General features: G+C 39.8%; 1 protein-coding gene across 2 annotated transcripts in view; it reads left to right on the top strand.

The window, feature by feature from the left end:
• The window catches only part of MTHFD1L (methylenetetrahydrofolate dehydrogenase (NADP+ dependent) 1 like), a 137,322-nt gene that overhangs the window by 62,260 nt on the left and 47,570 nt on the right, over nt 1–27,492 (top strand). For both annotated transcript variants that reach the window (XR_013773499.1, XM_079299279.1), the window contains exons 21-24: nt 16,655–16,794; nt 18,484–18,525; nt 19,581–19,681; nt 20,096–20,273. Coding sequence is in view for 1 of the 2 variants with exons in the window: in XM_079299279.1 (XP_079155405.1) it covers nt 16,655–16,794; nt 18,484–18,525; nt 19,581–19,681; nt 20,096–20,273 (461 nt within the window). In the remaining variant the exon portion in view is untranslated. The remainder of the gene's footprint in view (nt 1–16,654; nt 16,795–18,483; nt 18,526–19,580; nt 19,682–20,095; nt 20,274–27,492) is intronic.

Raw genomic sequence — 27,492 nt, forward strand, 5'->3', positions numbered from 1 at the left:
GCTGGTGCAGGAGAGGGTGAGCTGGGACAGCCAGCAGTGAGAAACCAATCTGTTGTGTAGATTCAGTTGAAAAAAAAAGAAACCTTTCAGAGTGTTCTTTAAAAATTATTTTTAAACCTTACTTTCTCTCTCTATTCTGCATTGCCTGTTCCTGTGCTTGCTTTTCAGCTGGAATGGCATCGTGCTGTGCCTTTTGAGTAGTGTCAGGTAACAGTGATGTAGAGACAGTCTGCTTTAAAAAAATATAAATGAAGTTTAACCATTGAGTCCTGTTGTGAACTCTCAGTAACTGAAGGCATTCACTGCCTCAGTTTCAGGTATCCAGGTGACTCACAGGTCTTCATTGGGTTTTAGATAGCTTAAGCCTTTAGCTCACCTTTTCCTTTTTCTTTCCTGAGCCTTGTTGCTATGTACCAATAACTAAACCTTTTTGCTCTGATCTTGAGTCCTTGGTATGAGTTTTGCTACTGAACTTTAAGTGCAATGCTGCAGCTGCCACTGGCTGGTTTGCACTTGTTTGTCCTCTTTAATGTGTCCCTGCAGAATCCCCCTGGCCCTGCTGTGAGCAGGAGTGACCCACTGGGGATGGCTGCAGGCAGCTCCTGCCTGGGGAGCAGCCACGCTGTGGCACATTGGATGTACCCATCATCACAGCTGCTGTGTCCCTAGAGCTGTAGGGCTTGTGGCTCTCTGAACTCGGGGCTTTCCTGACCTCTCAGGAATTATTGCACTGCACAACTCATCAGATCACCATATCCATCTCTTTAATGTTTCAGCTGAAGAGAGGGGTCAGTGTAAATCAGAAGACAAGTGAAGCATGAGTAGGTGCTTGGAATCCTAAAACAAAGTTCTTGTCAAGTTTGTTTTTCAGGTTTGGGCTTTGTCGATTGCTTTCTTTGCTCCTCCCAATAAGCATGTCACATTCGAGAGCATGCTGTACAGGGCAACTTTGTCCTGGTGTGTTTTATCAGGTGACAAGAGGGGAATTACTGAAAACTGTTGCTGACTTAAGAAAAGTTCACTTTCTGTTTCTTTGGTTGGTACACTTGATGTAATTGGAAGGAATTTGTAGATGCAGTAAATTTTTATAAGCTAAGTAATTGACTCTTTTTATTGTGTTGGTACTCTGTTGGTTAGAGTAAGCTAATGATGCTAGCTGTTCTAAGTATCTCTTCAATACATACAAAGTTTTATTTCAAAGGCTATCCACTTTACATACTCTCAGTCCAGACATTGTTTAATAAGTTTATAAAGTGCCTTATAAAAATTGTATGTGTTTAATACACTAGTGAATAATCTTTAGTAGATTTTTTTTAATGTCACAAGACACTTCAATCAATTTTTTAGTGTACTCTTTTTCCTAAAAAGGAAATAAAGCCCAAATACTTTGGCTAAACTTCTTTTGGCACCACTAGTAATGTGATATTATTGCATTTAAATGTCAAGTTCAAGGATTTCTTTTTAATATTTTTTTGCTTGATACCATTAGCAGGGGATTCCATGCAATGACCCTCCAGAAAGCTTTAATTTTTAAGAATTTGCCCAGCATCTTTCTGGCTTGCATTATTTAATCTCTGACTTCTTCACTCCTACTTTCACAAAAAAGCCCCAAACTTTAGTGCAGTTGCATTCCAGTATTTTGCTCTCTGGACAATGTGGCTGTTTTTGTTTAAGTGTTACTGAAAGGCTAAGTTTTCACAGTATGGGGTGGTTGAGAGCATTATCAGTGTAGGTGTTACTTGCCTACCCTGATCTGTGTGTGCTACAAACTAGGAAAAGGATGTTCAGAACTTTACAGTATTTTTTCTGACCCCATTCCCAGTGCAGCTGCTCGAGCAGCTGTGCTGGGCACAACTGTGACAGTGGGGAAGGGGGAGGGAAGGTGATACTGTGTTAGTTGGTATTGCTGTGAGGCTCTTAAAGTCATGGTCTAATAATACAAGTCTCAGAGGTACCACCAAGTGCACAATAAGGTGCCTTTACTGCTAGAAGATCCTCGAATCTGTGCCATTCACTTGTGAGTAGTGGTGCCTTTCACAGCCAGGCTGCCCCTTTTTATTTCTTTCCTCAGAACAGCTGAGGTAAAAGTAAATTTCATTTCTTTCACCTGTTGTAAAGTGAGAACAAAAAAATTTGTCATTTTCTTCATGCTTTTAAAACCTTAGAAAATTTTCTTACCAGAAAGCAGGAAAGTCTTCAGAGAGGAGATGTAGTACAATGTATTTTTCTTCACTGGCATGAAGTCAGAGTTCCTGAAAGCTGAGTTTACTTACTGCCTTGTCACAAATAATCTGGGTGCAAATCATGCTTGCTTGTAGCTTGCTGCAACTGGAAGTCAGGTGACAATGATTTAAATTGCTATCTACTTCTATTGCAGAAAGTGCTTAAAATGGTCTTGAAAAATTTATGAATTTTATGTGAAATGAGAATCAACTTTTTTCTTACATTTTTGTGTGTTCAGAGTCCTTGAGAAGGTTCTGACTCCACCTTGTTACTACAGATTTCTGTAAGTTTTTTCTTCTGCTCTTTAGTATATATTGTAATAGAAGGCTTTTCAGAAGAAAGATTGAGTAGATGAGAGCTGTCTCAAATGTTTTTGTGTGTAAGGAAGCATTCTAGCATTGACTTCAGTATCATATGTCACCGTATTTCAGAGCTGAATTAATTTGAAATCATATAAATTATGCAAAGCTGAACTCAAAACTCAAAGTTGGTATTGATCATGAACTATTAAATTACATCTAACCACTATTACACTTGGCATAAAAAAGTGATGTTTTGCCCAGTCAGGAGAGGAGGTGCTATTTTAAAGACAAAAAATCCTAAATTATGGACTGTCTTATAGTGAGATTTTACCTTCTTCCCTTTAAAAAATAATACATCCAAAAAACATGTTGTAAATTCACTTAGTCTTTCATTGCTACAAAGCGTATTTGTAAATATTTGTTCCCAAATCTGTTTATATCCAAAATTGCAAGGGTAATTTACGGGACTAAAATAACGTGATTATAAATCATCAGCCATTTAGCTGAGTTCTCTGCTTTATCTGACAAGCATATTAAGTGATCTGCTTCATAAACTTAGCTCCAGTTTGAAACCAGCTAGGATTTTTAACTCTTGCCATGGCCAGTTTGGACTCATTTGTTCTATTGTGTTATAGTTTAGTCCTCTCTTTCTCAAGTGATAATTTTTAATAACAGTGTCTCTAACCATTCAAGCACACATTTTCCATACACTTCTGTGATTGGCTTAATACTGCTGGGCTCCCAAACTCCTCCCTGATGTTTTCAAGTGTGAAGTTCCCAAATTGTAGGTGAGATTTTTGTCATTTTTCTCCAATGGCAGTAACTCATTAGTAATAGCTTTTATTCTGTTTCTCTTCTTTGTAAATCCACAGAAACTTTACCCCATGTGATAAGTTTTCAAGCTTTGCTACTGCCAATAAACTCTATCAGTGTTCCTCAGACTTTCTGCTGACATGGTTTAACAGTGGGAGCCCTGGGGCTGGTCCTCTCTCCTGTCCCAAAGTTCTCATGTGGTGGCTGCCTATTCTCCCCTTAATCATGTAGTAATGATCTTCCAGCCTGGTTAACAGAGTCCTATGTAGCAGGTTCTTTTGTTCCTCATCGTTGAAGAGATGTCCTATTTTCATCACTGGAGAAAGCTTTTAATCTGGCACAGCCTCCCTTTGGTAGACAAAGGTTATATTTCTTACTTATTTCAATTTTTTAAAAGGTATTCTCTTCTTTAAAATCTGTCACAAAACCATCTAGACTTCCCCCATTACTTGAAGATAGGTTTTGATACTTTTCAGGCACAAGGCACCAAAAGAAAAGGAACTTATTTAAGATGCTGGTACAAGCACTGTGGTTTGTATTTTTCTTCTTACTCCAGGATTTCGAAAACTCTGATTCACACTTTATTAAGAGCAGTGCATTCTTGTGTATTTTGGATTTTTAATTCTATTTTTAATATATTACAGTAACCTCACATCACTGACTTCCGTGTTTTAATTTGTGGGGCTGAAGATCCTTGTAATTTGTTTGCATTTCCTTTGCAGCTTCTGACATTTGTTCCCTAGAGTAGCAGCTCGCTCTGGCTTTTCCTCTCTTTTAGAACTTATGTAATTAATAGTGACATTATCTTCTACTAAAGAAGTTAACCCTGCAGGATAGCAAAGCTGTTTGTTTGACTAACTTTCCTCCTAGTGACCAGAAGTTACCACTCTTCTCAGGTCAGATGTCATGTGAGACCAGGCATTTTAATTTGTACATTCAGAGAATTTTGAATTAATGGGTGATTTCAGTATGAAGAAAGCAACTTGAATGGTTACATGATAGAAAATAATTAATAGAGAACGTGGCCTTGTCACAGTTATTTTCAGTGGGGTTTTTATTGTTTATTTTTGGTGGATGGATGCTGCTCTGTGCCTTGCTGGACAAGGAATTAAATGGTTTTCTCACAGACTAGGAGGAGTGAAGGGGCACATGTGTGTTGGTTGTGTGCTGAATGAAGTGTCACACCATGACTGAGCTGGCTGGGTGGCAAACAAGGGGAGAACTGGACACATGTAGCTTATTTGATAAATCCATGTTTTCTTCCCTTCAGATGGGTTTTGAGAGTAGAAGGGGGATGCAGTGAGATAGTGTTTGGGATGGGACTGTGTGCCTGGGGAATGTGCTGCGATGATGGTGGGGAGGCAGGAAGGCAGTGTGGGTGTTCTTCTGGCTGGCTGGTAACTAGAGCTGGCTGGCTCCTGAGGAGCTGGTGCTGTGAGGAAAACCTGTCCTGTGTCCTCTTTCTAGCCCAGGGTAAGACAAATCTGAGTGCATCGCTTGCCACCAGCAGCACAGGGTCTCCGATGGAGATCTCCCGGTCGGTCCTGTGGCTGTGGCACTGCAGTGCCTGACAGGAGCCATACATCTTGTCCCACCCCCATCCTTGACTGCCTTTCTGGCCTCAAGCAAGTAATTTCAGCCTCTGTGCCTGCACATATAATCCCACTCTTCCCCATGTGTTCTTTCAGTTTATGAACTTTCTTGGGGGCAGAAACTGTCTCGCCATAGCAAACGGGGCGATGACAAGCACGGCTCTAACAGGAGCTTTAAGGTAACAGGGCTGTTGTAGACCCATGGCAGCTGCCAGTACTTAAACATGCATCAGGAATTTACTTACAGGCTGACATGGTATTTTAATGTCCTGTATGCTGACCTCTTCTGCAACATGTTAGAGATTAACACAACTCCTCCCTCTGGCAGTGATATTCATAAACTAAATGGAGTGTGCAACTGTTAAGGGCTATCCATTATTCTCAGTCTCAGGATAGTTACCCAGAGGTAAAAATAGATAGGAAAGATCTGTCATTCATTCAGAAAGCAGAGGCACTGCCCAGTTCCTGATAAATAAAATACCATTCTACTGAGTAGAAACTGATGACATTGCAACTTCTGTTTATTTTCCCTTCCCTCCTCAAGTAAGCAATCTTACCTAGTTTTAAAACTCCCACCACGTAAGAAGCAGCTCCTTTTGTTCTCTTGTTGCCTACTGGTTGTATTGTTTTTATTTATAAGAAGAAAAGAACCAGGGGTTAAAAAAATTGCAAACAGTAAAACATCATGTATGCTAGGACATTCTCTTAATTCATCACTTGGCAAAGGAAATAAAAGCAGTCTCCCCAGCTAACAGCATTACTTTTGCTTAGGGTTATTTGGCAGAAAATCCATCATACTCTCTCCATTTGTGAGTATTTCATATTGACTTACACCCTTTAGCAAGGGTCAGCAGGGCAGAGTATGCATAAAGAGTTCAAGTCCCATTTCAAAGCCTGAATTTTAATTTTAGTGGATGGTTTATTTTTAATATCAGTTGAAAATGTTATCTCTTTATTAGATTTTTTTGGTTGGTTGGTTTACTGACCTTTTGATCCTGAAACCTAATGTTTTTTTATGGACAACTTGTATAAGAATTAGGTTTCTTCAGATATTTGCATCATATTGGAGAAACCAGTGCTTGCTTTTATTTTCTAACTCATTCTGAAACTGCAGGCAGAAGGCCTTTGTTTTCTGAAAGCTTTTATAATTAAAATTGTTAATAATGTACACATACCGAGTGGGGGTAATGTTTGTTTGTTGACTTTGTATATTTACTTTTGAAATGGCTGACTTAATTCATGAAGGCTTCAGAGAAGGCAATACAAACATGGAATATGGAAAGGACATAAATACATGTATTTCCATTTTTGATTATGATAATTATAGTAGGCAAAGTTTTAATATCATCTAGTACAAATTTACATTTTGCAGTGTTCATTTTCTGTTTTCTGCTAGTATTCCATAAGCTCAGGCACACTGAGAGCTGTGTTAACAAGTGCTTAAAAAACTATTGTTTAAAGCTACATTTTCTTATTCAGGATCAGTGCTCTGATATGTTCTCTTCTCATCCTGTGCTGCCCTCTCTATGAGCCCAATTAAAATAATGTGGTTTTGGGAATAGGTTAAAATTATGTCTTTAGATGTTCCCAGAAGAAAAGTGCAGATGCTAAGGGTATATTATCCAGATATTTTTATTTACAGATGTTTTGTTTTACCTCAGAAATGAAGTACTCTATGGTAATACAATAGAAAAGAAAAATAGTGTGATTTCTCTAAAGATACAGTAACTTTAAATTGTTGTTTTGTTGGGGTTTTGTAGTTTTCAGGCAACAAACTAACTATATGTATTATGCTGAGTATTTTATTACTGAAAAATAATTATTTCTCGTTGAAAACAGAAAGTAGTTTTGTTTACATATCTGATCTTATCACCTAATCAGATTAGGTTTAAAGAAAAGTTCAATAATTCATGTCTAGGGATGTAAATTTGTTTCTAAACAATTTTTAAACATGTTAATGAGATTGCAAATATTGCTAGGTTATGTATGGCCAGTATGATTTGTTAATGGGAAGAGTGGTGTTCTGGCAAATAGCCAAAGTACTTTTGAAGGTCAGATGTTGACAATATTTGAAAGTGTTCAAAGGCTGCTCTCTGATTCTATAAAATAATACATTAAAAGAAAAGATTAATACCCTAAATGGTATCTCAGGGTCAGTTTAATGCTCTGATCTGGTAATTTAATTTTTGTGGTTTTATAAAACTGCTGTTGCATTAATGTTATTTGATTTAGAAAACAGACTAAATTCTACTACAAAAAGAAAAAACACAGGTTACACTGTTTTTTAATTTGGGGTGGCCTACCTGTCTTTTTGATGGGCCTGTTTTTTAATCCCTTTATATTGGCTTTCTATGCTGACAGCTTTACTGGAGCTGACAATCTCAAGCTCTCCAGCAGGAATAAGGCACATGCTGCTAATGTATTTTCAACTTGGCACTGGCTGCAAGCCCTGAGTGGGAATGAAGCTTCAGGGACAAGCAGATGCTTTACATGCATGAGGACACGGGATCTTTGTGCTGCCTCCACCTATGGCATCTCAAACAGAGCTCCCAAGAGGCTGAGAAACAGCTTCATAAATCAAGGGTTGCAGCTTCAGCCTTTCCAGAAGCCAATTAGGAATTCAGTGTACGTTTTGGGGTTCTTCACTGCACAAGGAGCAAGAAAGCACAAAAATGTGGGGTAGGGCTAAAGGATGATAGAGTAGCTAAGATGACAAGATGATGGGCAATTATGAAGAGGAATTGAAAAAAAAATTAATAATTTATAAGCTGTAGTAAGGAGGGACAACTAATAATGTAGAAATATTTCAGAAATGGTAATGGGTAATTTGCAATGGCAGTTCTGTTGCCCTGATTACATGAATTGTGGTTAAGTGGATAAATTTACGATTGGCATTAAAGAATTGGTTTAGCCATGAGGAATTGCAAGGATTTGTCATGTAAACCAGCAGAATTATAATTTGGTTTGATTTTTGTTTTGACTCATTTTTAGTTGGGAATTCTATGTAGGAAAGTGGGATTTGTTGATGTGTGACCTTAGTACCTTCTCTCTCCTCAGTCTGTAATTCTTTCTGTAAGATAAATTATATATGACATCATATCATTTAACAGACACAATTATTTTCCAGAGCAATTTTAACCAATTGAGTTCTTTATCCTTATCCAAAAATTTTAGGAAAAAGAGCAAATACATATTAAGAAGTTTGTTACAGATCATCAATCTTACACTTAGAGTAGAGGTTCAAATACCAGTTTTGTATATGTTATTTTAAAAATACAGGTGTTTACAACCAAACTAATGCCTACCTGCAAAAGGTATTGGAGAGCTTCCATGAAAAGCTTCCATGATTCCCAAAGTTGCTTCTGCTGCATTTCTCCATGTATGTGGGCATTGCTCGAAGTCTGTGCAGCACGGTGGGCTTTACTTACCTGCTTCTTTTATCCTGCTCTGCTCTTCTGTGGCTTATGCTGCACATTCTCACCACTAGGCATTATTTCCTGTCTCCTAAAATACTGCAAACAGTGCCTGGTGTTCTCTGTCTCTGTGGAATGTCTTTCTGTTTATCTGTATCTTAAATTTTGTATGTGTTTAATACACGTATAGCACTCTGTGTAGAATAATTTCCACTCTCACAGAGCTCTCCAGCAAAGCTCTTGGGGTGGTCTTGTAGAGTAATTTACAGCCTTTACATCAGATATTTCACTAAGACAAAGTGCTAATGCAGAGGAATAGTAGTCTTCTTCCTGGGGTTACATAACAGGAGGTGCATAATTTCTAAATTTAGAAATTTAGCTTAATTTCTATAAGATGTAGTTGTGCTGTGCAGAATGGTGTTGTTGGTGTCCTCTTCCAGGCCAGTCATGAAAGGCAGGCATTCTGTCTCCTAGCAAAGACTTAAGTGGATTGAAATAAAACCAGAACCTGTTTGTCCTTCTAGGAGAGGGATACAATACATGGGTGAACAGAAAAGACAGTGCCTAAGACCTGGGCAAAATCACTACCATAATAAGCAAGGGCTCCCCGTATTTTGGAAGGGCAGGACGGAATTGCCTCTCCAAGTGGTGCAGGGTCAGGGGAGCCGTGCCCTGGTGCTGCCTGGGGCGCAGAGGTGCCCTGTGAGCAGTGGCTTGTAGGGCTCTGATGGATGCTCCACGCCTGGCTGTGCTGGTGACAGGAGCATTGATCATCGTCATTGTGCCGCCTTGGCTGCGTGGCACTCGCCGCAGCCTCGGCCGCCGCCGCTCTTTCTGCTTTTGTTCTGTGGTGAGAACTTGGACAAGTGCTGGCAGAGTGATTTCCTGGGCTCCCCCCTCTCCCAGCCGTGCCCCCCAAACCCCTCCATCATTCGAGGGCACCTGCATGTGGTGGGAGGTGCTGCTCCACTGGATTTTGTCTCCGAGCTGTGATAGATAGGCTCTGGTGGCAGCTTGTCTGGCTGCAAAAAATCTGTGTTCCTCACTCACTACCTGGATCGTCACTCATTGCCTGATTGCACTTCTGCTGCCCTTCAGAAAGTAAAGCTGCTTCCAGGCATATGCTGAAATGGTGGTTTGTCTCAAGAATAGGGTTCTTTGCACGTCTAATTTCCTTTTTTCACTAAACAGTGCAATATTGGTGCTAAAGCATGTGTTGCTTCATGGCCATTTGATTAAATTCTTAGAACTTTTCCAGGGAAGAAATTTTCAGGCTCTCTGCCTGCCCCTTGAAGTTAGTGTTTTCCAGATGCTTGTAACAGGAATTCTCAAAGTGTGTTCAAAGTCCATTTTCAGTAGCTTTTTTAAGGGAAGTGTAGAAGGACCCCAAACCTGAGAGCTCAACAGAAAGCAGTTTCACTCTGATGAAAGGTGGCAGGAGCTTCAGCCAACTGGATCTTTTAAAAGTGGAAGTAAATGAAAATCAGGTAGTGAGATATCCATTAATTGTGATGAAATTTATTTTAAGCCCTTAGGGAAATACTGTGGGTACCATAAGTTATACTTACATATACTCCTTGCAGAATTGTAGAAGAATGGCCTTAAATGAAGAGCCATCAGTGCTGCTGTTAATTATTCCTTGCACACAACTCCAAATAAAGAAGTGGTGAGGTTTTAATTCTGTAATTACCAGAAGACTAATAATTCTTTTGCCAAAGGCCATGGTGATCTTTAAAGTATGTAATGTAATTGCCTTATTCCTGTGCCATTAATTGTGCTCCAAACGTGGTCATCTGTCTTATGAGCAAATGTTACTCTGTTACCTCAAAGAAAACGTGCTATGAATGGTGAAAGGACACAACCTAAAATTCACAGTTCTTTTGTTTGAATTTTTCTGGTTGTAACAGAATAAGGTTACAAAAGGGGGGACTGTGTATATTTGGTTGGTGCATTCAGCTATGCTTTGCAATTCATGTCAGGGCCCAACATTTAGCCTAAGAGTTACAGATCTTTGCATGAGTATAGGACACAGAAATGAAGAGTGACTGTAAAACCCAGCAGACTTAGCAGAGGGATTCAAAGAGACGTGAAGCCCATGAAGCCACATTCAGTTTACTTAATTTCTATTAGAATGAGTCTGTTTGTGACTTGTAAGACATTCTCTGTTTTTAATCTCTAGTAATAAATCTAAATAATGAGCTCATTACTGTAGAAAGCTGCAAGAAAATGTCAAATTTTACATTCAAAGTATCAGAATATGGTTTGACAAGGTGGCAAGGGAAGAATTAAGTTTTCCACTGCTGAAGTGTATCTTGCTTCCTTCCTTTGCTTCTGCTGCTTGTTTGAAAACATTCAAATACTTGTCTGCTATTACCTCAACTAATTCAAATATAGCCCAGTGGAAAAACTGACTTCTATTTTTTTTTTTTTTTTTTTGAGCTGTGTTTTGTATATTTTGCTGTCTGTTTAGCAAATTGCAACAGTTTACCTTCCAGTTAAATAAATGCCAAAAAAGTCTGGGCAACAGGGACAGAGCGGGAGAGAAAGGTAGAAGACTTGAGAATGAACAAGAATTACTCTTTTAGCAAAGCAGGGTGTTCATTTGGTTCAGCCAAGGTGTAAAACCATGCCCTAAATTGGTGGTTTGGAGGCAGGCATCACTGCAGTTGCACTTCTGTATATTTTCAAGACAGGGAGGCCAGCAGAGCTGTGGAGATGTGCAGAGCATGCCTTCTGTCACACACTGTTTCTCCTGCCAGCTCCTGGAGTTTTCAGTTTGATTCCCACCCTGAATTTAAAATCCAACATCTGCAGCACACATACATAAACAGGCCTTTAACACCCACAGAAAGGAATTGTAGCCTTAATTGTCAAAGGATTAAGATGTAAAAGTTTTTTTCACCTGTCTAGTTTGGAATAAATAAAATAACATTTATTCACTTTTGGAGTGAATAAATGAATTTATTTTTTTTTTTTGTCTATAGTCTAGGAATTATCTGTATGAGTCATTTTGCCTGTTCTTTTGTTTAATGTATGGGATGCTCTTGGAAAGTGAACAGCAATTGATATTAAAAGTAACTGTGAGAGGTTATGAGGTAACCTCTAGTTTCTCGTTTAAAGCTGCTTTGCATTTCAATGGTTAAATTACTTTCTTATGGAAAAATAAATGTTTCTGAGGAAAAGATTGAAATAGCTTGTTATGGAGTCCCAAGGGAATCAGCACTTAATTTAAGTGTATTCTTGGGAGCCAAGTTTCCTATGCAGCCCTTGCTGCCAGCAGGCAGTGGCTGTTAGGCAGTGACTGAGGCTAGAGACTCAGCCAAAGGAGATAATGAGTGCCCATTGAAGGGAGGCAGAATGAATTGCCATATCTCCAGGTTCAGTCAAAATCATGGATTGGGTGTCAACGATCCCAAACCTCCAGTGCCCTGACCTCGCAGGGCAAATACTGCCCTGGCATCTTTCTTTAGCAGAAGATGGAAAGTACAGATTACATCCAGTTAGATTAGGGTCTGTTCAATTTAGGGGCAAATATTTTTCCTACTACCTTTTCTTCTAGACTTCACAACAACAACATAAAATTTTGACAACCAATGAAAATAGCTTTTTCATGGCATGGAAAATATTCAGGCTTAATCCATTCATCTGTAGTTTTCTGCTGGACTTTGTGTTCAGCAGTGGTAGCAGTGAGTTCCTGTGTTCCATGACATCTGAGAATGCGTGGAAAGAAAAATGAACAGGAAAAACTCCCTCTGTTGGGGGGGCCAGGAGGGGGAGAAAAAAGTATTTGTTACATTCCAAAATCAGTCATAATAATGGAAGTTCACATAAAATAGTTGTTGGAGTCAGAATGGACAAACATCTGTCTTATTCATCCCTAGCTATAGTAACAAAAATATGATATCCTGTTAGAGAAATCACTGATCATCCTGGTTTGTTTTGGCGATTGCGCACCTTGGTATTTTTCACTTTTCAAAGAACATTTCAGTACTTTATAGCCAGCATATCTCTAGCTCCAGGTTCACAGTTCATGTGCTTCTGTGACTTTGAGCTCTTCCTTTCCTGAGTTTACCAGCAGACAGCTGCACCAGAACAGATATGTTTACATGTGGGGAGTAAATGGCAACTTGCAGCTCAGAGTTTCCATTTCCTTTTACATTGTTCAGGAATCCAGGCTCACAATTCGTCCTCAAGCTTTGCCTCATGTGTGTGCATCTGACTTGGCCCTTTATAGTGCAAATGCTGTATTTTGACATTGATTTGTTGATGCAAAGGGCTGACTAGGGAAAAGATACTTTCACTAGAAATTACCCTCAGTACACATCAAGTTCAATTGTGGGTGAAATAGCTTTTTGAAAAATATTCTAAACATCACTTTCTGTAAGGCTTTTAAGTGCTATGTCAATGTAGCACTAATGTGGAACCACTTTATGTAGCTTTAGCAAGATAGATGTATTTTTAGGAGGAGAAAAATTACATTTTGTATTAAGAATGATGGTGAAATCTGATTAGCTGCTTAACACAAACACTATTTAAGCTATTGTCACATGTAGGTGATTCCCAGATGTCCTTGGTAAGGCAGTAATTAAATGAAGGAGGTTTTGATAATTATAAACAAGAAACAAAACCATAAGAGTGATTTGTTAATTTGCCTGAAATGTGGAGTAGAATTAAAGACTCCAGTGAAGAGTTTGTTCTGACTTTACACCACCCAACAGACTTCTCTCTATTGTATAATTCCACCCCTTTGGGCTTCTTCTTCCCCTTTTTCCCCCTACCTAATTTTGATATTTTGGGTCCTTGCTCTGAAAGAAAACTGTGGTTTATTGATGATTTTGGTAGCAGGAGTGGATGAAATAGATGTCACATAAATGATCTCTAGAAAGGCCTGTAGAAATTGTGTGTTGTGTTTTGCCTGCTGGCTTTCTGAACCAAGGTCCCACAGTGACCCCAGTGTGTTAGAATGAGCTGCATTTGGTCACACTCATGTGGGTATTTTATGAGAACAAATGATTTGACATTATTTGATCATTTTCATGCAGTTTATTTCTGATATATATGTAAATTAATTGCTAGGTTTGACCTATAGCCCACTCTTAACTGTAGTGCAATGGTAGTGCACTGCTGATGCATGAAATTTAAATTTTTAATCCTCATTTCGATGTTGTTTATGATGCTTAGGCTCTAAAACTGAAGCATAAAATGAAACAACAGGTTTGCACTTTAGGTTTTGCACTTTGTATGACCACACAGTGAGATTGCAGAAAGCTGCAATAACTAAAAATTGCATCCAGAAGATAATCTTTTAGCACTTTTCCAGCTCATCATTGAGTCTTGTCATTGCAAGGAGGGGATCCAGAAGGCCAAACAAGGCCTGGGACTGTAATGACACTGATCTAGGTCAGTATATGTTTGCCATGGAGTTGTGTTCTCAGCCTGGAAATGCAAATACCTCTGTGTTTCCCATGAGCTTGCTGAAGGCAAATAATTTACCTCTTTACTTTCATTAAAAGTGCATTAGAGCTGTGTTTGTGGCCTGGAAATCAAAGCAAGCAGTTAACACCATGCTGGTACCTATTACAAGCCCCCTGCCTGCTTTCAGGGCAGCAGCCCGGGTAGCCGTGATTCATGGAGCTGGGAAATGGTCTCTTGGCAGGGCATGGCATAAACAGGCATTGGGGGAGAAGCTGAAGCTGGGCAAAAATGTATAGGCAGGTAGTAGTGCCCAAAATTTTTAGGTGAGTTCACCTGTAATTCTTTTCTATTGACAAACTATGTATGAGAAATTATTATCAAAATTAATGGACCTGCGTACTACTTCAATTTTCAGTTGTTATATGTAAAGTGATTAGCTCGCCATGTACTCACTCCTTTAATTCTTGTTGTTACATTTACAGTGATTAGCTGGTTTATCTCATGATCATTGAATGCAGAGTAGTTTGAAACTTCCCATTCGTAGTCTGTGTTTTTCATTGATGCTTTCATTTGAAAGCAGGAAACAATCTGAAAGTAATTGCATTAAGTGTTTCAGCACAAAGATTTTAAAATATAATAGCTTGGCATGTTATTCTGTCTTCTTACTATTCCTTGGAGGAAATAAAATGGAGTTGCAACTTTCATCCAGGCAGCTTTTCTACTGCATCCTGTTTCCTTCCGCACACTGGAGAAAGCGCTGACGTTTGTCTCCCTTTCCTCCGCTTCCAGTGGAAAAACCCCGGTCTCCATGTTGCAGCGCTCACTCCAGTGAACTCTGATCCAGTATTTGGGTTGTTTAGGCAGATGGGAATTTTGACCTCCCTATCAAAGGGAAGATTGCAGAGAACGGAGGGATGTGCGCAGCCCTGGCTGCCTGGACCGCTGAAGGGTGGCTTGCTGTGCGAGCAGTTGCTGGGGAAGCCTGACATCTCTGCTTCTCTCCCACTGGAAGGCAGACTTGCAATCCCCCCTTTCTCAGAGGGAGACTGACCCTTGAAAGGGCTTGGCATGAAATGGATTAACTCCCTGGAAACTTTGTTTGGAAATGTTAGGAGACTGCTATGTATATGTGCTGGCTATCTCTGAGAGAGACAAATTATTTTCCCACCCTCTCAAGCACTTGGTAGTTTATCTGTTGTTTATATTAAAGATTGATCGTGGCTATATATTCCTAATTCAGGGTTCCCATTAATCACCCTATGGCACATAAGAGACTGGAGAAGAAGAATGAGGGTTTCTGGAAAGCAGAAATGTGATCCCTGGCTCTGCTTTTAATGTGACTTATCCTGGCATTAGCTTTGCTCCTATGAATTACTGCGTTTGTGTAAACAACTTTTTTTTTTTTTTTTCCCTGTGTTTGGTGTGTCTGTTTTTCTCAGGGCTATTTAGAAAAAGATGATATGGTTATTACAATGATTGAGGAGAACGTTAATCATGACACTTGCCATGTTGCTATTTCCAGAGGTGCCTGCTCCCCACAGCAGGCCCACCGCCTTGTTTGCTACCACTTGCTTCCTCTCCCAGCCCCAGCAGCCATTTCCTCCCAAAGAGCAGATCCAGGCAATTGTTTCAGCCTGTGCAGGACGAAGAAGAGGTGCAAAAGGACCAGTGGGGTTAGGACAGATGCACAAAGGCTGGGACTTCCTAAAGTGCATCGCCTGCCAACAGTGAGATGCTTTGTGCAGCAGCAACAGAGCAGATCTGTGTGTCCTCCTCCTTGACCCTGCTGAAGGTTGCCAATCCTGAAATGTTCAATCAGCCGTTTGTGGTCCCTTCCCCTCATGAGCATGAGAAACAAAACTGCTGGCAAGAGGGAAAGAGAAGGGAATTTATGAGTTTTTGCAAAGCCCTGCTTGGAGTCCAGTCCAGAAGCCTCTGGAGGAAGCTGTTTTCCCACCCTGGCTTGTCTGACTGAAAGTCCCTTCGCATCTTTGAGAGGTGTGCACTGAGCCCAGCTCTTTAATGTGTTCTAGTGGGAAATCATTGCATTGGTAAATTTTCAACCAACAGGAGATTTAATCCCTTGCATTTTTTATTTGCTTGTCTTTGCCCAATATAAAGAAATTACTTGGATTTTAAAAGAAGCAATTAAAATATTTGCTATTTGACAAATAGGACAAATTCGCTCTGAAGAGACTGGTATCATTTAATACAGATTATCTTCTCTTTATTTGTAGCTCTACTAAACACATTTTGCACAGGTATCCTAATTCTGCACAGATTTTTCTCTTGAGTCATGTTGCATTCGTGTCTGATCTTTTTGGTGCAAACTCCGATTATTAAATTTGTTATTTAACAGCATATTCAACACTGAGATGTGACTGTAACTGCTGGTTTGTGTTTATAGCTAAACATCCTCTCCACAAAAGCAAGAAATCACCAGAAGTTCTGCAAATCTAGGAGAATTTAGGTCCATTAATTGTGATGAAAGCACATCTTTAGTGAAATCAAAGGAGAAGGAAAAATATGGAAAAGTCTTATATCTGAGAATTTGCAGTCATTTTACACATAAATGCACAGAAACAGTGATTTTAGAGGACTAGGGGTTTTTAAAATACTTTAGTTCAAACTAGTTTAGATTGCTTGGTTTTCCCCCCATGCAGCTACCTTTGATGGCGTATTGTACATATAAGAATAAGAGAATTTATTTCTGAGTGGGGAATAGGTTTTTAATCAGACTCAGTAATGTAAATAGACCTCTATTTAAAAGTTCATTCAAAACTGAGCACTGGTGTGCATTTAAGTGCACTATATGCTGAAGTAGAAATATCCCTCAGTGTTTAACCAAAAGCATGTTTAATGTGTGGTTTTGTTTTGTTTTTTTAATGTTTAACAGTAACTGAAGCTGGCTTTGGTGCTGACATTGGGATGGAGAAATTCTTCAACATCAAATGCAGAACGTCTGGCTTGGTTCCCAGTGTGGTTGTACTTGTTGCTACAGTGAGGGCTTTGAAGATGCATGGAGGTGGGCCAAATGTAAGTTTCTGCACCTTTCTTGGAAAAATCAAATTGTTGCTAATATTTGAAATAAGTAAAATACCTTGATTTAAGAAATATTTGGGGTAGTCTATGGGGCAGTATTTAGATAACCCTTCTGAGATGCCTGATTGTATAGATGTTATCACTAAAGTTAATGCTATCTCTAAAACTAAGCCTCAAATTAAAGAAGAGGGACGAAAGAGCTCTGAAGAAGTACTGTATTTGCAGAGCAAGGGAAGTTTGTTGCATTAAAAAGAAAGCTGTAAGATATATATATATATATATATATATATATATATATATATATAATTTTCCTTGCCTTTTGAAATAGCATTTGTCAATGCACTGAAGTTGTCACAGACTGGTAAATTTGACAGCTGAGGAGGAATGAGACACGTTCAGGTTGCAGTATGTGAGTGGAAATGTTATTGTTCACATTGTTGGTGAAGGTTTTAAGATTTCTTTCACTCCAGGAATAGGTACCCCTTATGTCCTTTTATTTTGCTAGATTAATTCCCTGCTGAAGTAACTAATGAAATTCTGCAAGTGTTTTCCTGGTGTACCAAGAGTCACCAATGTATCAATTTTTGCTGCCTAAGCCACAAAGAGATTTTAAAGATTACTGATTGTAGAAATGCTCCCCAAATGTGCAATCAGATCAGATTCTGTAGCCAAGCACACAGACACTTAACTCCCAGGAACACTTTCATCTGCCCAGCAGCATGCTAGAGAGTGATGCTGCCAGGGAAACAGTCACGATGGGTGAAAATGCCAGAGCTGTTTCCACAGCCACAAAATTTTAGAATGCATGGTTTCCCTTACTGCTAATCTTTTATAAGAGTTAAAGCTGAGCTACTCTTTTCCAGTCTTTCAGGTTGATATAATGATATAATTTTCTATCATTTTAGTACACTTCTAATGCATGCTTTCTTTATTTTGAATTATATTTCTCTATCCCTATCGAGGCACATATATTTTCACGTGTTATCACTCAATCTAGCAAAACTAGGACTTAAATATGTCTTAATAACTGTCTCTATTTCTGTCTCACTTGTGTCCTTAGAAGTTTAAAGGTTTCATTTGTTTACAAATGTGATGCATTCATCACTGAGGCATGTAGAGTACCAGATATTTTACTGGGAGGTTAACTATAAAAAGGACTAATGCTAGAGACAAATGTAAGTCTGGTGCCTGGGACTGACATTATGTGGTCCTTGGAGACTCAGTACAGTACCCCAGTAACTTCATGATGCACTTTGGCTTCCCAACAAATTACTTGCATGCAGTTCCTTGCTGTGGGCAGTAATTAAAGGACATCAAAGACTATGTTCTTCTGTGCTGCTGTTATTTCTTCAGCTGTTGGAAGTTGCTGCCTGTTGTCTTTGCACTGCTGGTGTGCTGTAGCAAAGTGTAGAATGAGATCCAGCTGCCTCCCCGGTAGTCTTTGGCAACTAATTGCTGAGGCAGTACCTGTGTCACTACCCAAATACAATAGGAAGTGTTGCCATTGTTTGTGTGCTGCTGCAGCTTGGAATAAAACACAAGCTGCAGTCAGGGTGTGATATTGTTTGCACTGGTATGAGTTACCTGGAAGTACAGAGAGCAAGCAAAATTACACTTCAGACCTTTTAGGGTTATGACATGTATCAATCTGTGATGACTTTGTTTATTATTGCCTGATCCCAGGTGACTGCTGGTGCCCCCTTGAAGAAAGAATACACAGAAGAGGTAAGAGGAATTGTTACAAAACTTCAAAGAGTTTTTCTTTTTTTTAAAGGGACAAAATAATATGGTGTACAGAGAATCAGAACTTCTCCTTGCTCTGGGTGGACAGTGTGCAGCCTCAGGTTTGACAATAGCATGCTCTAATGCTGACATTCAGTGAGCATCTCTAACAGGAATTACCAACAAGTGAAACCACCTCATCTTCCCTCTGCCTTTTTGTGTTATCCCTCTTAGGTGTATGATGACTGCATGATGCATTCTAAGAAGGAACTGAAATAGCTGAAAAATAACCTTTTTTTCAGTAGCTTTTCTAGGAACACTAAGTTTTCAGACTGACCAACATAAAGGCATTTATAGAAGCACAAGAACAGAGAGGTGTGGGAGTCAAGGACACTCCCTGAAATTAATGATAGCATAACCTGTTCATTAAACAATAAGTTTAATGTGTTTATGCTTCACATTTGGGGTGGGATATCACTCTTCAAATAAAGAGTGAATTCTGCTGGTTTGTTTTCTTTGTCACTTCACTCCAGACAAATTCTGGTCTTCTGCTTATATGAGGCTAAGGATATGTGTTGTGTTACAACTAAGACAAGGCCTACAAAGTGTGAGGTAAAAGAGCAAATAAGGAAATCCAGTAATGTGCTTTTATCTGGGTTATGTATGTGTGTGTATGAATGCTGCATCTAACACATCTGTATGTCAAACCCCACCCCACTACTGCAGTCTGTTTATAAACTTTGCAAACAGCAGACTAACATCCCTTTCACAATCATGACAAGCAACCAGTCATCAGCTGCACCATCTTCCCATGTCTCAGAAGAGAGCAATGGGTTCGTGTACAAATTCTGGACACTGCTTACTTAAATATGTCTGATGCTTATTAATTGGAATGAGAAGGAATAAGTGCCAGAATACTTTCATCTGGAAGAATTTCACTTGCCTGCAACTGTCATGGTCAGCACTGTTTATGTTCACTTAAATTTATGGAAAATTCTTTGGCTGGAGAAGACTTTATGTATCTTACCATTTCCATTAATTTTTATTTAATTGCACAGAACCTCCAGCTGGTAGCTGATGGCTGCTGTAATCTACAGAAACAAATTCAAATTACTCAGCTCTTTGGAGTTCCTGTTGTGGTTGCTCTAAATGTCTTCAAGTAAGTCTGTTCTTTCATTACTCTTGTGAGTCAATACACAGTTCAAACACCTTGCTTTTCTTGGTTTTCAAATTATTAAATTTGGCACGAACAAAGAAGCTATTAAAGAATTTCCTTTTTTCATCATGAATATAAAGTTATTTAAGTTCTTGGCTTGTTCTTAAAGTTTTAAAACCAACCAAAGTATATACTATTATGGAGCTGATAATCTGCCATGTTAATTAGCTGTAACAATTACAAAATTTTCTGGAAACATGTAAGTACGTATGCTATATATAAATGCATTATGTATGTAACACAATTTCTATACATACCTGCTTTACCACTGCTGATGATAAAATAAGGCTAAGTTTATAAGGCTGTGGAAGAGAACTAATTAAACAGAATAATGAGATGGGACTGTTTGGTTGGCAGAACTGACTCTCCAGCTGAGATCGACCTGGTGTGTAAGATTGCAAAGGAGTCTGGAGCATTTGATGCTGTACCCTGCAATCACTGGTCAGCTGGTGGTAAAGGAGCAATAAAATTAGCTCAAGCTGTGGAAAAGGCAGTCAATCAAAAAAACAGTTTCAAATATCTCTACAACTTGGAGGTAAGATTTTTTTTTTTCTTTTTTTTAATGAATACATTCTGTATCAGAGTTGGATTTAAAACAAGAAGAACTTGAGAACATTGAAATAAAGTTATGTAAAATACTTTGAAAGGAACTTGCCTTCCTTTAAAAACATAAAAGCTGGAGACAACAAGCAACCTGTGGGTTGTCTAACCAGGGAGCAGGATACTCACTGGTAATGAATCATTACTTAGTGCATTGAATGATAATGTTTAGCATAAAAGTATGTATGCAGATGGAATATTCACCAATTGTTTTGGGAGGCTACTCCAGAGATCTCACAGTGGTAGTATTCATTCTGTTGGTCCAGGACAGTGGGATAAAAGGAGATGTAGTTGCTGTCTCACGGTCACAGGTATTGCACCAAGCTGTGGCTTCCTGAAGCAGTCACTGTCTCTGTGAGCTGGATGTGACAGGTAGCTTGTCCATGCTCATCCCACACATCTGCCCAGCCCAGGCAGGACAGCACAGAGAGGAAGCACTGCCCTTCCCTGCACCCACCCACACAGCACAGCTCTCAGGTGAGCACAAGGAGCATAGGTGACCCAGTCCTGTTCCTTCTCCCCTGATAACCAGATTGGAGTCTGCCAGTATGATATGGTACACACAATACATGGGTCACTGCTGCTGCTGGTGGCCCCAGATCCTCAGTCTATTCAGGACCAGCCCCCAGGCCTTCTGTCCTGCTCCAGCTGATGGCACCAGAGTCCACAGCCCCTGAGGTTCGCAGCTCACTCCAACTGCTGGGCACAGCCCTTTCCTTGCACTCTCTGTCCTCATACATACACATTTAGCATACCACACAAGAGGCAGTCAGAAACCATATTTAATGAGAATAGTGAGGTCCTCAAGCACATAGCTCAGTTAGAGTACTGGCCAGATAACTTTGCACACAACTGACCCCTTCTTCCTCTATTCTCTTCGTTTCTTCCCATGCTTGTTGCTTTTAAGTCCACCTTGATTGCTGTCTTTTCCTGTCTTTTCTCCTTCCACTAAACAATGTTTACGCATTCCCACAATCCTCTTTGAAAATCCCATCATAGGTTCACACAGTCCAAAAATATGCTTTTTCAGACATCCCATAGAGTCCTGTGCTGCTGTATGCAATCACTTCCTTCCATTTGCAAAGTTCTGTGATCAAAGAGTTTCTCCATTGGCCCACCTTGGTGCATTTCACACCAAGGACAATGGTCTCATCTTCCCCTTGGATTGTCATAGGAAACAGACAATTCAGTGTACTCTGATTTTCACTGATTAGGTTTTTCCAGTGATTACGTTACAGAGGGTTTGTCCATCTATCATTGTTCCTCTGCTCCTTGCTGGAGCTTTGTGGCTAATTTGCTTAGCCCTTAGATAACCTAACAAAGGATAGTGTGGTCCAAGTTTCAATTCCATGTCTGCCAGAGTTAGTGACTTTTTCCATGCCTTGGAGACAGTTACTGCAGTTGTCTGCAAGGTAGCATCACAGCATTGAGCTGTCAAGAGGAGCTTGGACCCCTGGGAGCACTGGAGGTGCTGGGGTACCACTGTGCTGGCAGAACATTTGGAGGGTCATATTGCCAAGAATGTTATACAAATGATTTTTCAGGACCTTCCTGGCAATCCAAATGTGGGTGGGTTTAAATCTGAGCAGCCAAACAGACTTCTCTGGCTCCAAGGAAGCCCTTGTCAAGTTTCAGATTCTGTGCCCGTCCTACTTAAGTTTCTTTAGAAAATGTCCAAATGCTATTTTTTTACAACAGAACCTCAGCTTCATTCTTTTAAATGGCTGGAAGTTCCTGTTTTGATTCTTCTCTCCAGAAAAAAGTTCAGCCTGAGGTAGATATGCCCTACGGTCATCTTTCATTCTCTTTTCCCCTTGATATGCACCCTGTATCTGTTGCACCCGTTTTAGTTTTTCTTTCCACCTCCCCTGCTGTTTTACAAAATGTCAGTAATCCAGTCAACCTGTATCAGTATTAATCCCTGCCCTGACAGAAGAGATGGAAATATGTTGGCAATATTAGTGCTGCAGCATGTATTCAGGGCATTTTGTCCATGCAACATTTTTACAGCTGAAAAATGGACAATGTATAATCCTTTTTAAGTTTGTCTCTACTGAGATGCTCTGAAAAAAGCTGAGGCTTATCATCTTATGGGCCTTGTGTCATAAAACGAGGGAATTTTTTTTTTTTTTGAGAAGTACATGTAATAGTTTTCCTCACTGGACACTTTTGTGACAGGGATAACACATTAGCCTTTGACAAGGCTCATGCTTAAGCTCTGATGTTACTACACACTATGTAGCTTACAATTTGGTGATACAAGTGAGTAAAAAGGATTGGTAGGGGTGGACTCTGCCTATGAAGAAAATCAGATTGATTTCCACTTTAATGTCTTTCCCAGGCACATCGTTCCGTGCTGTGTTGCGTAAGCAGCGTGATCTTAAGCACAAAGGGAATGAATCACATCTTTACATCGACTTAGTATCCCATAACTTCACACATGTATTGTAAGCCTCAAAAATACGTTGAAGGGATTTTATAAAAACATATAAAGATTTTTAAATACTGTAAAAAAGTACATTCAGGCCAACAAAAACAGTAAAGTGTAAAGTTCAGGCTCCTGTTTCATCCTTCTGTGCGAAGGAAGGGGGCTGGAGCAGCTGGAAGTAGGAGAGTGAAACAGCAATGCTGTCAGTTTTACAGTATGTAGGTCAATTGGTTACTAGGCTTACAGAGAAGTAAAGGAAAGACACCTCTCCCAAATAAGCCTGCCCTGATTTTTTTTTTTTTATTTTTGTTATAGCAATTTTGAGATGTGGTTTCTGCTGTACAAAGTGGTAAAATTAAGAAATTTAAGGAAGCTAAGCAGTAAAATGGGATTCAGACAGATTATTTCCTCCCTCATTGTGCCTAAAGGGGGTGTAAGTGAAAGGACATAGTTCCATCCCTTAGCTGATTGTCAGATTTGTCCAATTATGGAATAGTATTAAGTCCTAGTTGCCTCAAGTTTCACAGGATTTACTGTAGTTGGGGGTTTTTTCTGTTTTCTTCCCCTTTTGGAAGGTCAAAGAGGGGAGATGCTTTGCTTGAAGTCACTACCACTTCATTCATATACCTGTCTGTCTTCATAAGATTGTTCTACTATTCTCTTTACTCCACATCTCCATTTAATCCTTTGATATATATGTACCTTGTTTGCCTGTCAGAGAACTTTATCAGAATTTGGCTGTAATTAGAAAAATTTCCAACAGCACAGACCACTGTAGCTGTAGCAGGATCATTCAATACTCATCACCCAGGGTATTTAAAAGAGAAAGCTTCAAACCCTTAAATGTAAAGCTGGTTTATATCCTTTCTTTCTAGTTAGAACAAACTTTGCAGTAAACTATATTATTAGCGTGCAGTCAGACATGTAATTAGAGGATAGCCCAGGTCAAGTGGACTCTCTTTGTTTCACTTGTTTTTCCAAATGCATTCATCTCTGTAGTGCTTTATGTAATTTCCAAATATATCTTTGAAAACAAAAGCTTCCTTGAAGGGGATTTACAAATGCGAGGAAAGCACTAGAAGAAAGTATTTTCTAGGTCTTTCAAGTTCTGGTTAAAAGTTGAGAATCAGCTGCTTTTTTCTGAGGTTTTGGGAGTGCGTATGTGTGGCGGTCAGTTCATGGATCAAATGCCATCATTGCCACTGTAAAAGTGTAAGAAAAGGACAGAAACAGAGTGTACCCAAAAATGCTTACAGTATTAGGAATTGCTTCAGGAGCAATGATGAATTTCATATCATAGACTTAAGAGTTTATAACATCACTTAAAATATTATTGGCTGTAATTGAAGTAAATACTGTGGTATTGTGTGGTTTTAGTATGGATTTTTGCCCCCTGTGCACAATAACTTCTATTAAGTTACTGTTGAGTTAGTTTCTTGCAGTGTTTCTCTTCAATGTTTGAAGGATGGGTTTGTTTAAAAGGCCTCCTGAACTCTTTGTGAAATATCTCTGGCAGCTTATTTTAATATCTATGCTTGCTACATATGGAAAATATCAAAATATCAATCCTCTTATCACTGTTGACTTCCCTTCTGGGTTCAACTCTCTTGAAGTATAGGTCTTTAAGTTGCAGCAGAAAGCTATTATTCAAAATAATGTTGACTGAACCATTAAAAGTAAGTTTAGATAACTAGGGGGAGGAAAGGAGAGGATGGAAACGCATCCCATTCCCAAATTTCTCTGGCTTCAGTGCCTGTTCTTGATCAGGAGAAAGCAGGAAGCTATATTCCTCACTAATGCACGCCTGCTGAGTGACCTGCCTTCACTATCCTGTCTCTTCTCTTCTGCTCTGTGAACTCTCCCTTGACTTAGAGCAGCTCTCCTCAGCCTGGGACAGGAAGCATAGGCAAGAAGTAGGCAGGCATTAGGTTTTAGGAGATACATTGCCTCTTCCTGCAAGCAGCTGGAGTGGAGTGGGTGCTTGGGAGATGGAAGAAAGGAGAAGGACGGGCATTTGGCATGAGGCAGGATCAGCACATCTGGCTGGGCAGTCAGTTCACACTGTCCTCTTAATAGAATGACATGGTAACCTGACAAATATTATTGAAGAGCCTCAAATCACTGGATTTATGCTGCACTGGAAAACTAAATTGAAAGACTGTAAAGGTCACAAATGGGAGGGAAGAGAAGGGGTTGTTCCAGCCTTCCAGCTTTATCAGATGACAACTTTTTTTTGACAGTGCTATGCTTTTAGGTAATATCTTGACAAATGGAAATACTTCCAGGTTATACAGTGAAAGTTGATTTCACAAATATTTTGGCAGGGTGCATTGCCTGGCTAGCCTGCAGAACAAAGGAGAGCTTTCTCAGCTTGGGACCATCCACTGGGAGCGAGGTTGAGGTGCAGCACTTCTCAGGGAGGCATTCAAGCAGTTAACAGCCTCAGCACTGGTGTTTTTCTTCCCCTGCGGGGAGCATAATAATAGTTTGGGCAAATCTGGAGCGTCTGAGCCCAGAGTTTTGTCTGCCCCTGCCTCTGTTTTGCTGTGGCAGTATGATGTGGGCTGTCACTTATCTCATTCCCTCCAGTCTTCGCTTCAGCTGTCACAGACAATGGGTCACTCAGAGGGGTCTAAGGGTGGCATCGAAACAGAGAGCTCTGCCAGCAGCGGTTCTCTGTGCGCTATTTTCTCTTCCATCCATGGTCTCCCAAAGCAAGAATGAGCTGTGAGTAATGAAGGAGGAAGAGCCCCATTGGTGGAGGAGCAGGCTCCTTGGTGCATGTGCTGGCAGGGGAGGAGCAGCTCAAAGAGGAAGGCACAGTCAAGAAGTGCTTATGGGGTCTGGGTTTGAGAATGCCAGCCTCCAGGAGAATGTCCCAAGGCAGAGTGTTTCTTACAGTTTGCAAACTTCTCATCTTTTCAATCCCAATGCTTGAATGGGAGCTGCCAGGGGTGTTTTCTGTTTCCTGCACTAATACGATGAAGTCACTAAGCCATGAAAGCCATCCATCATGTGTCTGCTGTCACACCAGCCCAGCATACCTCTGCTCATTTGTCTAGGAAGCAAATGGCTTGTGTATTGTTCTCTGTACAGCATGGAGTTCAGTCATGTGTGGACCTAATGGAAAGTCCTTAAGTGCTGCTGGGGTGGGAATAGGTAAAATAATATATAGTCCTTACTGAAACTTTTCCTAATAATTGATGACTGTAATTTCTCATCCTGAAATGCAGGCAGTGCTGCCCTGCAGAGTTTGCTAGGCTTTAAACTATTTGCCCCACTCCCCTCTACTGCCAGTAGGACATCTAGCAGTGAAGCCACATTAAAGAGGAATTCCACAGGGCTGTACCACCCACTCCTCCCACTCCCATCAAAGAGATTTCTGTGGAGTCTGGACACTTTTTTCACTGAATTGGATGTTCTAGAGTTGGAAGCTCTCTTTCTGCCACTCCATCTCTTTATTTGTGGATGTAGGCTCGTGACAGCCCTGTACTTTTATGTTTGTTTTCATTATTTTCCTATTCTTTGCATAGAACAATTTTCTTAGGCACAGCTGGGGCTTCAAAGTTGGGGAAATGGAAAATAAATCTCTAAGGCCACAGGCTTAGGTGTTGATTCGCAAATCGTTTAGCTTGACTGAAAATGCTTTTCCACAAATTAAAAAACAAGCTCTTGTCCTGTGCCAGCAAAGGAAGAGGGGTGCTAAAGACTTGGAAATCCTTTTGTCAGCCTCAGATCTTCTGGAACCAGAATACAGAGATGCTTTAATGAATGAGTTTTTATTTTATCCAAGGGAAAAGCCAGAAGTAGGAGATTGAATGTGCAGCGTCAGCTATTGTTTTAGCACTGCACTCTGTCACCCCACACAGCACCTTCAGCCATACTCCCATCATGTTTTCATTTGGCAGTCTTCCCAAGAAGAGGAATGAGTGATGTCTGCATACTGTTTCACTTAGCCAACCAGCAATTCTTCTTTATTGCTTTCAGTGAATGTGTAAGTTTAAAAAGAAAAAAAAAATTTAAAAAAGGGCACTGCCTTGAATTTTGAATTATATTAAGAATTCTTTCCTGCTAAAACACAAACAGCTTAGTAACAGTAAGCCCAGAGTTTGTCACCTTATAATTAAACTGATGTCATAATTGAAACTAGAAATTGAGACCAAAGTGAATGTTTCAAGTACTTGAAGTATTAAATGTGTAAGTTACAAGTAAATAGTGCTTTTGTATATTCTCTGATTAAATGCATATTTTTTCAACAGAGTCATAGTTTTGTTGGAAAATCAAGTAGTTCTAAGTATTTATGTTGTGTAACTGTGAAGGGATCTTGTCAGACAGTGCTGCACTGATGGGCATTCACTTATGGTACTCAATTTAAACTAGATAATACCAGGGCTTCTCTTAGAAGTGGGATTTAGCTGCAACTTAGTGGAATGTAGTGTGACTAGGGACTTACTGCTGTTGTCTCTGGCTTTGCACAGATGTGTTCTGTTGGTGAGGAAGAAAGGAGGATGTTTAAAAACAGAAGAAATGAAGGAGGAAGGGAACAGGGGTTGTTTTCAGCAGTCTCAGGGATTGGCTGTGGGGAGTTAAAAAGATCCTTTCTCCAGTAGCTGAAGAACTTAAAAAGTCAAGTGTCCAAATTAGGATGAAAAAGATGGAAATCTTGAGCATAGTTTCAGACCAGATTCCTGGTAATATGCTTGCACTGTTTTACTTAATACTGACT

This window comes from Erithacus rubecula (genome assembly GCF_903797595.1).
Source record: "Erithacus rubecula genome assembly, chromosome: 2".
NCBI classification, from domain to species: Eukaryota; Metazoa; Chordata; class Aves; order Passeriformes; family Muscicapidae; genus Erithacus; species Erithacus rubecula.